The following is a 12,892-nucleotide window of genomic DNA, read 5'->3' on the forward strand; positions in this document are numbered from 1 at the left end:
CAACGTATTTATAAGGTACAATGTGATTTTTTTTGTTGCTTTGTATGTCCCTCCCCCACGGTATTACCCCTGTTTTCACTGTATTTGATGGTGGTATAATTTGGGGAGAGGAAAGGAAAAAGCAAATTGTTTAAACAGGGATACGGGTGGACCCATTGCAACAATGAGATGTACAAGATGCTATGTCGAAAATGAACTTTACAATTTAGGTGGGGGGCAGGGTAAGGAGTGTAGTTGTGGAGATGGGAGGGGAGGGATGGTAAGGAAAAAACAAAGGAGGAGCCAGTAATGCTTGATAAGAAATGTACTCATGGCTTTGCAGACGCCGCTGTCGCTTGTGGTTACCAGCTGCCAGCCATGGTCAACCCCACCGTGTTCTTCGACATTGCCGCCGACGGCAAGCCCTTGGGCCGCGTCTGCTTTGAGCTGTTTGCAGACAAAGTTCCAAAGACAGCAGAAAACTTTCATGCTCTGAGCACTGGAGAGAAAGGATTTGGTTATAAGGGTTCCTGCTTTCACATTATTATCCCAGGATTCATGTGCCAGGGTGGTGACTTTACATGCCATAATGGCACTGGTGGAAAGTCCATCTACGGAGAGAAATTTGAGGATGAGAATTTCATCCTGAAGCATACAGGTCCTGGCATCTTGTCCATGGCAAATGCTGGACCAAACACAAATGGTTCCCAGTTTTTCATCTGCACTGTCAAGACTGATTGGTTGGATGGCAAGCATGTGGTCTTTGGGAAGGTGAAAGAGGGCATGGAAGTCGTGGAAGCCATGCAGGGCTTTGGGTCCGGGAATGGCAAAACCAGCAAGAGGGTCACCATTACCGACTGCGGACAACTCTAATACATTTGACCTGGTTTACCATAACCACCAGACCATTCCTTCTGTAGCTCAGGAGAGCACCCTTCCACCCCATCTGCTTGCAATATCCTGTAATCTTTGTGCTCTCACTGCAGTTCTTTGGGTTCCATGTTTTCCTTACCTCCCCTCCAAATCTAGCTGGATTGCAGAGTTAAGTTTATGATTATGAATAAAAACTAAACAGTGTCTCTCCTTAAAAAAAAAAAAAAGAAATGTACTCATTACCTTGCTGATGCAACTGTAACCCCTCCTCTATACAGTATTCTCACAATTAAAAAAAACTTATTAAAAATGTAAAACATGATTACACCTGTAATCCCAGTTATTTGCGAGGCAGAGATTGGGAGCATCATGATGGAGGTCAACTGAGGCAAAGAAAAGTTAAGAGACACCATCTCCACAAACAAGCTGAGCATGATGGTGCAGACTTATAAACCCAGCTACATTGGAGATGGAAGATGTGCGGCCCAAGACAGAAGCATGAGACTCTATTTGAAATATATGAGTGCATTAAAAAGCTGAAAGTGTTGACAAATCACCTGCGTAGGCATTACAGGGCTCTGAGTTCAAACCCTTGTACCAACAATAAACACAGAATGGTTGAGTGACTCAGTAAGCACTGGATTTCAAAGAGCAAGAATGAGAAACAAGGATGGTAAGGGCAGGGTCTTGAATGTCAAGTTACCAGGTTGTCATTTCCTTGTAGGTTATAGAGAAGTAATAATGATGATAAGAAGAATAAAATAACTTAGTGAGGGCCCTGAAAAGACATGAGGATGTCACTCAGTGACAATCACTAAGAAAGCATTGTTGACCCAGAGTCTATGAACCTTCTGGTCCTTATGTAATAGACCGACTAACCAACTGCTTGTTTAGTCTCTTTATCGTTTCTTTTTTCCTCTTAATTTTACTCTTTCAAGCTGCTCAGCTTCCAGGGCAGGGTTTTATTTATTTACTTATTTTTTTCCCCAGTAATACGATAGCGTAATCCTTTGAGAGAAAAAGTTTGTAGTGCTTGAATAAATCCTACTTTATAGATAGCACACTCAGCCATTCAACTACGGATTGAATTGAAGTATGCATGTCATATATAATTTGATTCCACACGTCGCTATTTATATACTTACCTCTTTTGTTGCCAGCTCTTAAAGCTATCCATTATTCTGTTTGGATATATGGGTAGATGAGTTTGCCCCACTTTGCAATTCATAAATGAGTTTATTTATTCATTTATGTTTATTTCACTATTTTGTTTCAAAAAGGTGGGACATTTCTAAAAGGAGCAATAGACAACCAGCTTCAATTTCAAGTTAGCCCGGGTGAGTTTCATGTTGCTAAAGCTTAGGTCATAAAGAGAAGCTCATACACTGCTGAATTGTAATGTGGCACCCACTGAGTGTGTAGCAGCCCACACAGAGCTAGGGTAGGAACCAGTATGTCTGAGAAAGAATTATCTCCCCTTAGAAAGGAATGACCTATGCAAAATTTGTCATTGTAAAATTTGACCTTATGAATCTTGTCCTGGAATGGCCCCTGGGTGCATGAGATCTGGCGTATGCCTGCCTCTCTTCTCCCCTCATCTGTCTAGATACCTTTAAAAAATATTCTTTCTTGCTTTTTAACTGCTTCCCAATGAAATATGTTTCATTGTTGTCTGGCTCATTCATCACCATTTTTCTCTTCTTTGGTTCAGCTGTAAACGGAGTTCAGTTTGACTTTGGCCTGCACACATTTCTCCTTTTCTCTGTTTTCACAAGAACTCTCTGTTCATTTCTGGAAATCACCTCTAAGAAGCCACCCTAGAAACATGACATAAGGTGGTACGAGTCAGCTGTTTATTTCTTCAGACAGAGAGAGGAGCATCTATAGCTTTTGCTGAATCAACATGAGCTACAGAAGCCACTTGAAGTCATGAAGTCAGTACCTGTTGGATTCCATGCAGAGGATGCTTTACAGTTCTCCTTATGACTTATTTCTAGTTGAAGCCTCAGACCCTTGAAATGACTTGTGTAAGCTGTCCAGGGGTGGCCCAGGTGGTGAAGTGTGGTACAGAGTTGAAAGGAGAATCAGGTTATTAGTACAAACGAAGCACAGTCAGATGGAAATGAATGAAATCTGCAACAGCAGCTTCATGCACTAATAAATGCAAACACAGCCAAGAAGACTGAAGGTAGTAGCAAAACTGGAAATTTGCAACTTTAACATCACCTTAGCATCCTCTCTAGGTACATACCTAGTAAGCATCAAGCAATGAGATACATATGAAGAATAAAATAAATGAAATAAATATGAGGAATAAAACATCTGCTACTTTCTGCCTCACTGGAGTTGACATCCTAGGGAGAAATAAGCCCAAGAAACCTGTGTCAGGAGATTTTTAAATATGTCATGGCCTCTTGAAGACAGCTCCAAGGGAACAGGGTCAATGGCAGCAAGCCTACTGGCTAACACTCTGTGGGTGGGATGGGGGTGGCTCTCTCTCTTCCTGTCATTTGCCTCAGTCTATCATGGCTGTGACTAAAGCCTATCAGCTTTCTACTTTCATAGCAATTTTCCTCAGGTTGCACTCGTTACTCTCCTATCCCTAATGTGTACACACTGTGATGATTGACCGCTGCTCCCTTGAGACAAATTTCAAGCAGAATTTCGGTTGTGGACACTTGGTTTCACAGCCAAGGGGAAGTTGGGGTATGGACCACATTTAGCTGTTTTGAATCCATGTCGACCCCGTGTCTTTCTCAGAGAATCAACAGGAAACAAATATATACTGCCATGTGTATCTCAGTTCCAGATACTTCACAAATGACAGAGGATGTAGCTTTCTCCCACCCCAGTGCCTACCTCATCCGTTTTGTATGTTGCTTCTGTAATGAATGAATAAATAAGTAAGCAAAACTTAAAAGATATGAAGATATTTCTTTTAATCATCTAAGAAAAATCAGTGGTCTGGTGAACTTGGCCCCAAAGGGTAAAGGTGAGACAGCACCCCACTACAATTAAACTTCCTGGAAGAGAACTTCGGCTTTTCAGTCAGGACAGTCATTTAGCTTTGGGACATTCCCAAAATTATTTATACCAATGTGATTTCAATATGGTTTTTGTGCAATGCTTAGAAGTCTTGCTTTGATAGGTGAAATGAGAGACTTTAGTGGCCCTATGAACACATATTTCTGGTATCATCCCTGCTTCTTTAACTTTCATTTGTTGTTGCATTTTATCAATGTTGACTTTAGACAGAGAGAAATGTGTGTAGATGGATGAACAGGCCCTGAATCTGTGAAGCTGGATTCTGGTGATAACACACAGAATATTTTGCCCTAAGGCCCGGTTGCAGGTCTCTTTCGGAAGCAGAAGTGATGAGAATGTTGCAGCAATGAGATTCCATACAGGCAGGGAATTTAGAAAGTTTCCATTAGTTGTTTGGAAATATACCCCAAACTGTAACCAGAGGAGGCATTATGGTTCCAGAAAATTCTCAAGGATAAGTATTTTAAGTGACAGTCGTAGCAATGGGATTGGGCTAATGAAAGGATGGAGAAATGCAACCAGTCAGTATGAAAGTCAGAGAGATAGCTCTTCTCTCTGAAAATGGAGGCCCCAGAGTGGTTCTAGATGATAAAGGTGATTTCTTTACTGGCGATGGTGGCATCCTTGGAAAAATGCATAGATTCTAATAAATCACTGTTGAAATGGCATCCCAGGGAACTACCCATTCCATTGAAGTTCTGAAAGTATTTCTTCATGGAAAGAATTTCCAAGTCTTCTTTAATCACCTGACGATATCCTCTCAAAACATTCCTGAGGAGCTTTGGTTTTCAGGATAACCTAAGTTCGAAGCTCTCTACACTGTGCCTTTCCAGTTGTCTAGTCCTAAACAAGCAAGTTGGTGTCTCGAAATCACACATGACATAGAAGCAGGTAATCTGTACCCTGTGACCTTGTGTTTGTTAAATTGTTAGTTAGAAAAGGAGATTAAGTAACACCTTAATGTTTGCAGGATTAGGTTTGATGTCATATCATATCCCCCAACCCCAGCTTCAAACCAAGAACATTATCAGTTAGAACAGGCATGGAAATGTTGAGCAGGCAGATGATTTTCTAAGAACACCTTGTTCAGAAGCTATTAATTTCTAGTAAGTACTTCAGGTGAGATGCAAATAAACAACAACAGAGAAACAACAATAACAAAAAAAAATGTCAGAAAGGAGCACGTGGTGAGTAGTCAAGACATATAATTCTAAATTCCAGCTCTGCCAGTTAGCTTTGTGCCACTTGGACTAACCACAAGGGACTCTGCTTCACGAAAACAAAAATGAAGGCACTGGCAAAAATCAGGGAGTGGACAGGACACATACTAAGGTTTTATTCTCAGTAATTAAAATAATACAACCTTTATGCATATACTCAACAAGCTGATTCCAAGCAGATCTATGGATCTAGGTAAAAATATAAGCAAAATAAATTCAAAACTAAAATGGATGTAAAATATGCTGCTCTTTATACAGGACCAATTGATTTATTGGAAAATCGGCATTGGCAAGATGTTGTTGGCCTCTTTCTATCCAAGAATAGCCACAAGCATATAATGATATGGACTTTGTCAAACGTATATGTCCGGGTTTTCATTTAAACATAAATGCTGTCGAGTCACAGGAAATAGGCAAACCCACTCCATACCCTTTTAAGAGAAATCCCAGGAAGAGTGAGCTTTTCAAGCTGCAGTTCCTTCTTAAATTATTTTTCATGTCTCTCAAGATCATCTTGGTAATTAATTTCTTTTATATTTTAAACATCTTTTTCTTTGCCTGCAAAGAGGAAGAAATATGGCATTGGAGAAGGAGCTCTGATTGTCAAGACGACACAATGTGCTGCTAGCTGGGGAGACATTTTTGCAACTTACAGAGAAGTATAAATATATTAGTTTGGGGATTGCTACTTTCAGAGCAAATATTACATTGTCACAACTATCATACCCTCAAGCCAAGGTATGTATTAATGGCTTCATTATTAAAATTTGGTTACTGTTTCGGAACCATAAATCCATCAGTTATGATAATTTTATAAGATGAAACCACAAATACTAATAAAAGTTTTCAGTTCAATAGAGCATCAACAATGAGCATATATTATAATTCTTGAGAACTTACCAAACAATATTTTAAAAGTGTAAAAATATATTCCCTCAATTCAAAACTTAAACTAGAGCTTGCAAAGTTCTGCCTGAACAATAAATTTCTCCTCATCTCCTCCTCACCAAAATACATCATTTCTCACTGGCTACAGGATAACGTCTATGTTTTCCTAGCCTGGCTTAGAAGGGCCTTATTACATAGATCTATATTAATATTACTATTTTTTTCTTCTTGGTGGTACTGGGGTTTGAACTCAGGGCCTTCTGCTGCCAGGAAGGCACTCTACCAATTGAGGCATACCAGCCCCCCTCAACCTTAATCCTATATTACTATTCAAACGCCTTTTCTCTTGAAAACAACATCTTTGAAGAGTGCATCTTCAAATGCTACATCTCAGTGACGTAATGCTCTTCTGATTTCCACATGGTTGTTTTTATTTCTCTTCCACTCTACTCAAAATGTAACTTCTTTCATGTCTTCAAGCGAGAGCAGATGCTCAGTGAATGTCTGCTGAATAAATTCTCCTTGCTTTACTTAAAACAGTGTTCCATCAACATGAGTTGATTCTTCTCAAACTGTTAAACTGAATTTTGGTTGCCTTGGAACTTCTTTAGTTCCTTACGTGTAGTAGAATCTTAATAGCACGACTCTGATGAAGAGATGAAGGAAAGCATTTTGTTTCCAGTTACGAAGTGGGATAAAAGGATTGGAGGCATCACTCAAGTGGTAGAGCAATGTCTTGGCAGGGTAAAGGCATTGACTTCAAACTCGAGTACCAACACCACCACCATCAACAACCAAAAGATTTTTCCAAAAATAAAAGAACAAACAAATTCATTAGGTAAAATTGACCCAAAAGAAGGAAATCCAACAAACAGGTAGAATTGTCTTATACCAAGACATCGCTTCTGTTTTTCATCAAAGGTTTACCCATTTATGCAATCATTAAGTTGCCAGATTGGAAGGAGTTGATACTCTTTTGAGCTCAAGGCTCTAGGATATAATACATCAATCACAGACTTGGACAAGGGTGCACTTGATTTACAGGAGGGAAGAGAGACCTCTTCTTGTTTCTAAATTGCAGACAAGTCGCTGTTTCCACTTTTCATCGCCCTTCTGACTTCAGTCATCCCACTTAGTCTCATTTGCCAAGATTACACACTGAACCACAGAAGCACTGCACACCGCACACCCAATTCACCTTGGCATCATCATAAGTATTTCAAAGTACACTATTACAGCAAAAAAGAAAATCGAATCTTATTAACAGGATTAACTTCTGAACAACAAGTCTCAGAATCCATTCCAAATACAATTGACATTGTCGGCAATAAGGCCTGGAGAAATCATTCCATTAAAACTCCTTTGTTTTTAAAAGCTGATTACTGATGAGTTCTGGTGGCTTTTCTGCTTAAAACCTGATAGAGGTGGTATTCCACTGTGGGCCACAATTCCTGAGAGTTCATTCATGGGAGACTGTCTCTTAAAATCACATGAACGATCCCTGTCTATCTAATCTTCGCAAGTTGATTTATCTTCTGAAGAAACCCATATAAAGGCCATGCACAGAAGAAGAGGAAATTAATGCCGTAAACCTGTCACAAGACATTTCAAGTCAAAATAAGATCTGTGAACATCCGTCTCTTACGGATGATGGAAATGGTAACCTACAGTTACAAAGCCATGTTACAAAATGCCCAAGTGTTTCTGAGATTGGGGTGTCTTTTTGGTTGCTTTCTATTATTTTCACCCTTCCTTCCACATTTAAGTTAATTCATCTATTCATTCATATGTTTTTTTTTCCACTTTCTGACACATAAAAGTGGCTTGGGAATTCACCAGTGAGCAAAACAGAGTCCTCAGACCCAGAGGTGTTATTTAGAGGATTCAACTTAACCACTACTTGTCAGACAAAAGACCTCTGATCATCATCTGATATGGCTGTCTCATGACTGGTGAGGTGATATTTTACAATTATTTAAAAAGAAAAACAACAAGAACAACAACAAAACCCTGAGCTGGTGGCTCAATCCTATAATTCTAGCTACTCAGGAGGCTGAGATCTAAGGATGGCAGTTTAAAGCCAGCCTGAGCATGGAAGTACATGAAACTCTTATTTCCAGTTAACCACCAGAAAATCAAAGTGGCACTGTGGCTCAAAGTGGTAGACTGTGAGCCTTGAGCCTGAAAGCTCATGGACAGTGCCCATGAGTTCAAGCCCCACAAAAAAATTTTCAATAGAGATATGAAGACTCAACATTTCTGTCTTCTTATACATAAGATCCCCTAAATACCACCTCTTAAGGAGTCCATGCAATAGAAAATGCTGAGCTCTTGGTTTAAATGCACATGTTCAGAGAGGAACTGGTGAAGTATTTGCAAGCTCATTTTTTTGAGCTTGTGTTTAATTTGAATTAGAGATAGTATTAATGTGTCAGAGGGGCCGGGAATCCAATCCCCGCCCCACCTTCAAAGCAAGGGCTGGGGCTTTGTTCTTATTGGCAAGCTCGAGATCACTTCAACACAGACTTTCCCTTTTTCCCAAACAAACTGGCCTTTTGGGTGGAAGGTCTTTTGTCATGAGTTTATTTGCTCTATCTTGAATTTTAGAACTTAAAGAATAGAAACTGTTCTAAGTAGGCAAAGAACCAGCATAATTTGTAAGCATTTTGGATTATTATGCTCAATACCCCACTCATGAATTCCATTGGAAGAAATTCTAAGAGAAAAAAAATTTCAATTCTAAGAGAAAAGAAATTTCTCCAAGGAGATATATATATGTGTATATTTCTCAATAAAATACTGATATTTGACCTTTAGCTTTGAACTCTTTGCAGGTATGTGTGATGACACTCTATTTTCTGCCCCTATATAGGTTTGCTAGCATTCATGTATATAAGGTCTCATTTATATTAGCATTCCACACAATCTTTGATAGTGTTTTAAAAAAATATAATAAAAAATCAGGTTAAAAACAATAGAAAAAATCTATTTAACTATGAAATTTGTTATGGATATGTTTCAATGAATTATTAAAGTTTTTGTTGTGATCATGTATTTCTAATTTGGCTTAAAAATAATTTATAAGAGAATAATGTATCTATATAACTTTCTTTCCAGTTATACATACTTATTAAGTGTTAGCTATATTTCAAGTAGATTATTTGTATAAAGATAACTATTGAATCCTAACATCTATCATCTCTCTCTATATATATTTCAATTAACTAAATAGACCACATTTGTTGGAGAATACAACCACTTGTATTATGAATATGGCATGCTTTCTCTCTGTCTCTCTGTTTGTCTCTCTATTTCTCTGTCTGTCTGTCTCTCTCTCTCTCTCTCTCTCTCTGAATCTCTCTCCTTCAATCGTTCCTCTCTGCTCTCTTTTACTCCCCCTTAAACTCATGAGATTAGCATAGAAGTTGACTCAGTATTTTTCTCTCTCTTCTGTGCTTTTTTCTCATATGGCTGAATGAATGATAGTAAGACTCAAAAGATAGGCTCAGACTTGATGGAAAAGGCAGCTCTTTAGTTAATATTGATCTTCAATTCCAAACTAGCTCAGTAGAATGTTTGCATTGAGATTTAAACCTGAATCCCAGCTACAAAGGCATTACCACTTTTGTGTTGCTCTTTCTCATATATTCATCTTTCTTGGAGAAGGTGGGGAATAGGAAGGAGGGACTATAGAAATCCTATGTTCAAATACCATCACAACATCATCAGAAAGACTGCATCATTTTGTGCGTATTGCTGATGCTGGAGAGGACTTGGACACCCCCTATTAGCTTTTTCCTCTCCAAACTGGCATGCTATCATTTAAGCCACAGCTCCACTTCCAGCTTTTTCATGGTTAATCAAAGGTAAGAGTATTACAGACTGTTCTGCCCTGGTTACCTTCAAACCATGATCCTCAGATCTCAGCCTCCTGAAGAGCTGATAGGAATGAGCCACTGACATCCAGTTCATGACTCTGCATCTTAACCTGATTTGTCACATCTGATTTCCTTTGTCAATCAATGCCTGGAGTTTCTCCTAGATAGGAAATAGCCCTTGAATGTAGCAGCTGGCTGGTAGCAGGGCATATCTACTGCTAATACCGGTTTTAACTTTTTCACTGGATGTTGATCACAGGAGCCTCTGTGTTCCCAACAGGCCCAGTTCACTTGGTGTTTGAAAGGAAGAGATCAGAGCACAAGGGGTGGAATGGCTGTGGGCCATGAGTGGGAATTAACTTCATATGGAAAAGTGATTCTGACCTTACAAAATGGTTTGGGTGCCAGCCATTGCTGCCTTTTGAGCATTTCCCTTGAATTTGATCTTGCTTATTGGGTTTTGTGATGAAAGGCTTTTATTGATTAGTACTGAGCACTTGAAGTTAAGTGGCTCTGTAGAAAATAGGGAATTAGATGATCATTATTTTTTATCTTTTCTGAAAAGTGCAATTTCTAGTTAGAGATCCAACAAGCTAAAACGCAGGGTGTCTTTATATCAGAAAGTGAGTGAAGGAGTGCAAGGCAGAATCTCAAATACTGCATCGGACTTAATTAAATGCTTCGAGTGTGTGTGGAGCAGAGAGGGGAGCCAGTTCTCACAGGGAGTGAGGTCGACATTTCCTTCTAAGGACTGGTCTAGGGTGGAAAAGATAGGCCCTGTTGATTTACAAGGTTTCCCTTCCCCCACATTCCATCAGTCCCTCTTAGAGGCTGAGACTAATACGCTGTGCCCTTCTTTTCCTGTTTCAGGCAGTCTTGGCAGGTGTTAAGAGCTTTACCTAGAGCAGGCTTTGCCCCCACCCAAGTCAGGAAGGTGAACTGATGTACCCCAAATGGGAGTAGTGATCTTGACATGCCTGGTTAGCATCCATCATCTTTTACTTCCAGTCATTTGATCATGTTTTGCTTAGGCTTTCTCACTCCATGCTAACAGTGGCATTGATCTTGTTATTTGCAGAGTTGTGAAGATTGGCTTCAGGAAAGGGATTCTGTATCTGAGAACAGCTGAACAGGGTGAAGTGCTGGTTAAAATTAAAAAGAAAAGAATTCAGGCCCAAGACAGGAGAGGTCTCTGGCTTACCTGGAATGTGCATTTTAGATGGAAGACAAATCATGAACTAAAGAGATCATCATTCCAGGTAAGTTCAGACAGTGGTACATTCTTTAACAAAGTCTGCTGGGTCTTTTGACAGAACTTCTCATGAATTTCAGAATTTGGGTAAGCGACATCAAGATCTCTCAAAGTGCTCCATCACAACTGCAGAGCAAATGAAAAAATCTAGAGACCCAGGGACAGCACAAATAAGATCACCGAAATGACCAACACTCCATGAGTTAAAATAACATTTCATGCCAGTCTTCTTACCATTCCTTTTTTTTAATTCATACTCGCTTCACTATAGGATTTATTTTACTAGTAATCAAGAAGAGTTCGGCACCAAACACAGCTGACATCATTTCTCTGTGGTTTGCATATCTAGGCATATAATTTGCTTCTACTTGAAAAGCAACTTGGGGCTGATACTGTATCACTCACTCCCACACGGAGAAATTCTGGATACTGACACTAATAAAATCACACTTCAGGTTGCTCCATCCCCTTGGACACTGAGACTTTGGTTGCTAGAAGATCAATGTAAGATCCCAAATGTCTTACACCAGAACTCAAAGAGGCTATCATTACTTTTTTACTGCTTACACAAATTGATAAAGGCATAATAGGTCAACAGTGGTGCTCAATTTTTCTTTAATTATAATTTGATTGTCTTTGCCTGAATCATAGAACACTTGGACTAACAGATAATTATTACATTATTTAAACAATCTGATGCTTTGAAAAGACCTGGAAACCTTGCCAGTTTTTTTATGGAACTAGAATAGTTTTAGCTATAAAACTGATTATGATTGTTCAACTATTTAAAAGATATAGATTGATATAAATAAGATAATGTATATAAGTATGATATAAATAGTCTTGTCAAAATCAAGTACAACAGGAAATTAAATGAGAATTAGTATATCACTTTCTCAAATTTTGAAAAGATATTGACAATGGAATTCAATGGAATAGAAATAATAGTCATATGTGATAAAGAATGTGTACTAAAAACTAACAAATATACCCTAAAGAGAAAAATTTTCACATAATTTCAAAATTAAGTCAAGAAACCACACAGCAACATCTGTCATCATTCTTATTACCCCCTTCTACTGAATGTTTTAGCATATGTAATATGACAAGAAAATTAAATGACTATTATAATTATTCAAAAATAGGAGCAGAGAAAACCGTCATTGAAAAGTAATTTAAAATACAATAGAATAAAAATCTCAACAGAATTGTTAAATTTTATCATGTGAAAAAAAAACTGAGAAAGAACACTTATTTTTGCTATTCTGAAACTGACATGGGAAAAATAAATCATTCTATTGTTTAAAAAGGAATGAGTTATATTGAAGAACACAAATGATATCTAGAAAATTCGTTTTTACTTTTATTCAAAAGTCTGTCTTTCAATTATTTTTTACCTGAAAGAGAAAATGTTACTGAAATTCATAGTAGTGGGTATCTTTAATGGGTAAATCTTATGTCATAAAACTATTTTTCCTGAGATCAGTAAAAATAAGTTAAAGATCAAGAAAATTAATACCAAAAATTCAGAGACAGTACAAGATGATCAATCAACTCCATAATTCTTTATATTAAAAAAACGAATAGGTAAAATAATTTAATACCTTAAACCTATCCAATAATGTTGGAAAAATATAAAATTCAGTGATTATATTTAGGTTACAGTTCTGATTTCTGATTCTTAATTTTTTTGGGAGGGGGTCCGGTCGTGGAGCCTGAACTCTGGGCCTGGGCACTGTCCCTCAACTCTTCAGCTC

The 12,892-nt window shown here is 38.3% G+C and overlaps 1 protein-coding gene across 1 annotated transcript; it reads left to right on the forward strand.

Annotated features, from left to right (window-relative positions):
* The first annotated feature begins 315 nt into the window (after nucleotides 1-315).
* Nucleotides 316-1,055, forward strand: LOC122126119 (peptidyl-prolyl cis-trans isomerase A-like). Its single transcript, XM_042700700.1, has one exon. It carries the CDS (start codon nucleotides 358-360, stop codon nucleotides 850-852), a length of 495 nt encoding a protein of 164 aa, XP_042556634.1. The 5' UTR covers nucleotides 316-357; the 3' UTR covers nucleotides 853-1,055.
* The last annotated feature ends 11,837 nt before the right edge of the window (nucleotides 1,056-12,892 follow it).

This window comes from Dipodomys spectabilis, unplaced genomic scaffold (genome assembly GCF_019054845.1).
Source record: "Dipodomys spectabilis isolate Male_0828 unplaced genomic scaffold, ASM1905484v1 ptg000273l, whole genome shotgun sequence".
Classification (NCBI taxonomy): Eukaryota; Metazoa; Chordata; class Mammalia; order Rodentia; family Heteromyidae; genus Dipodomys; species Dipodomys spectabilis.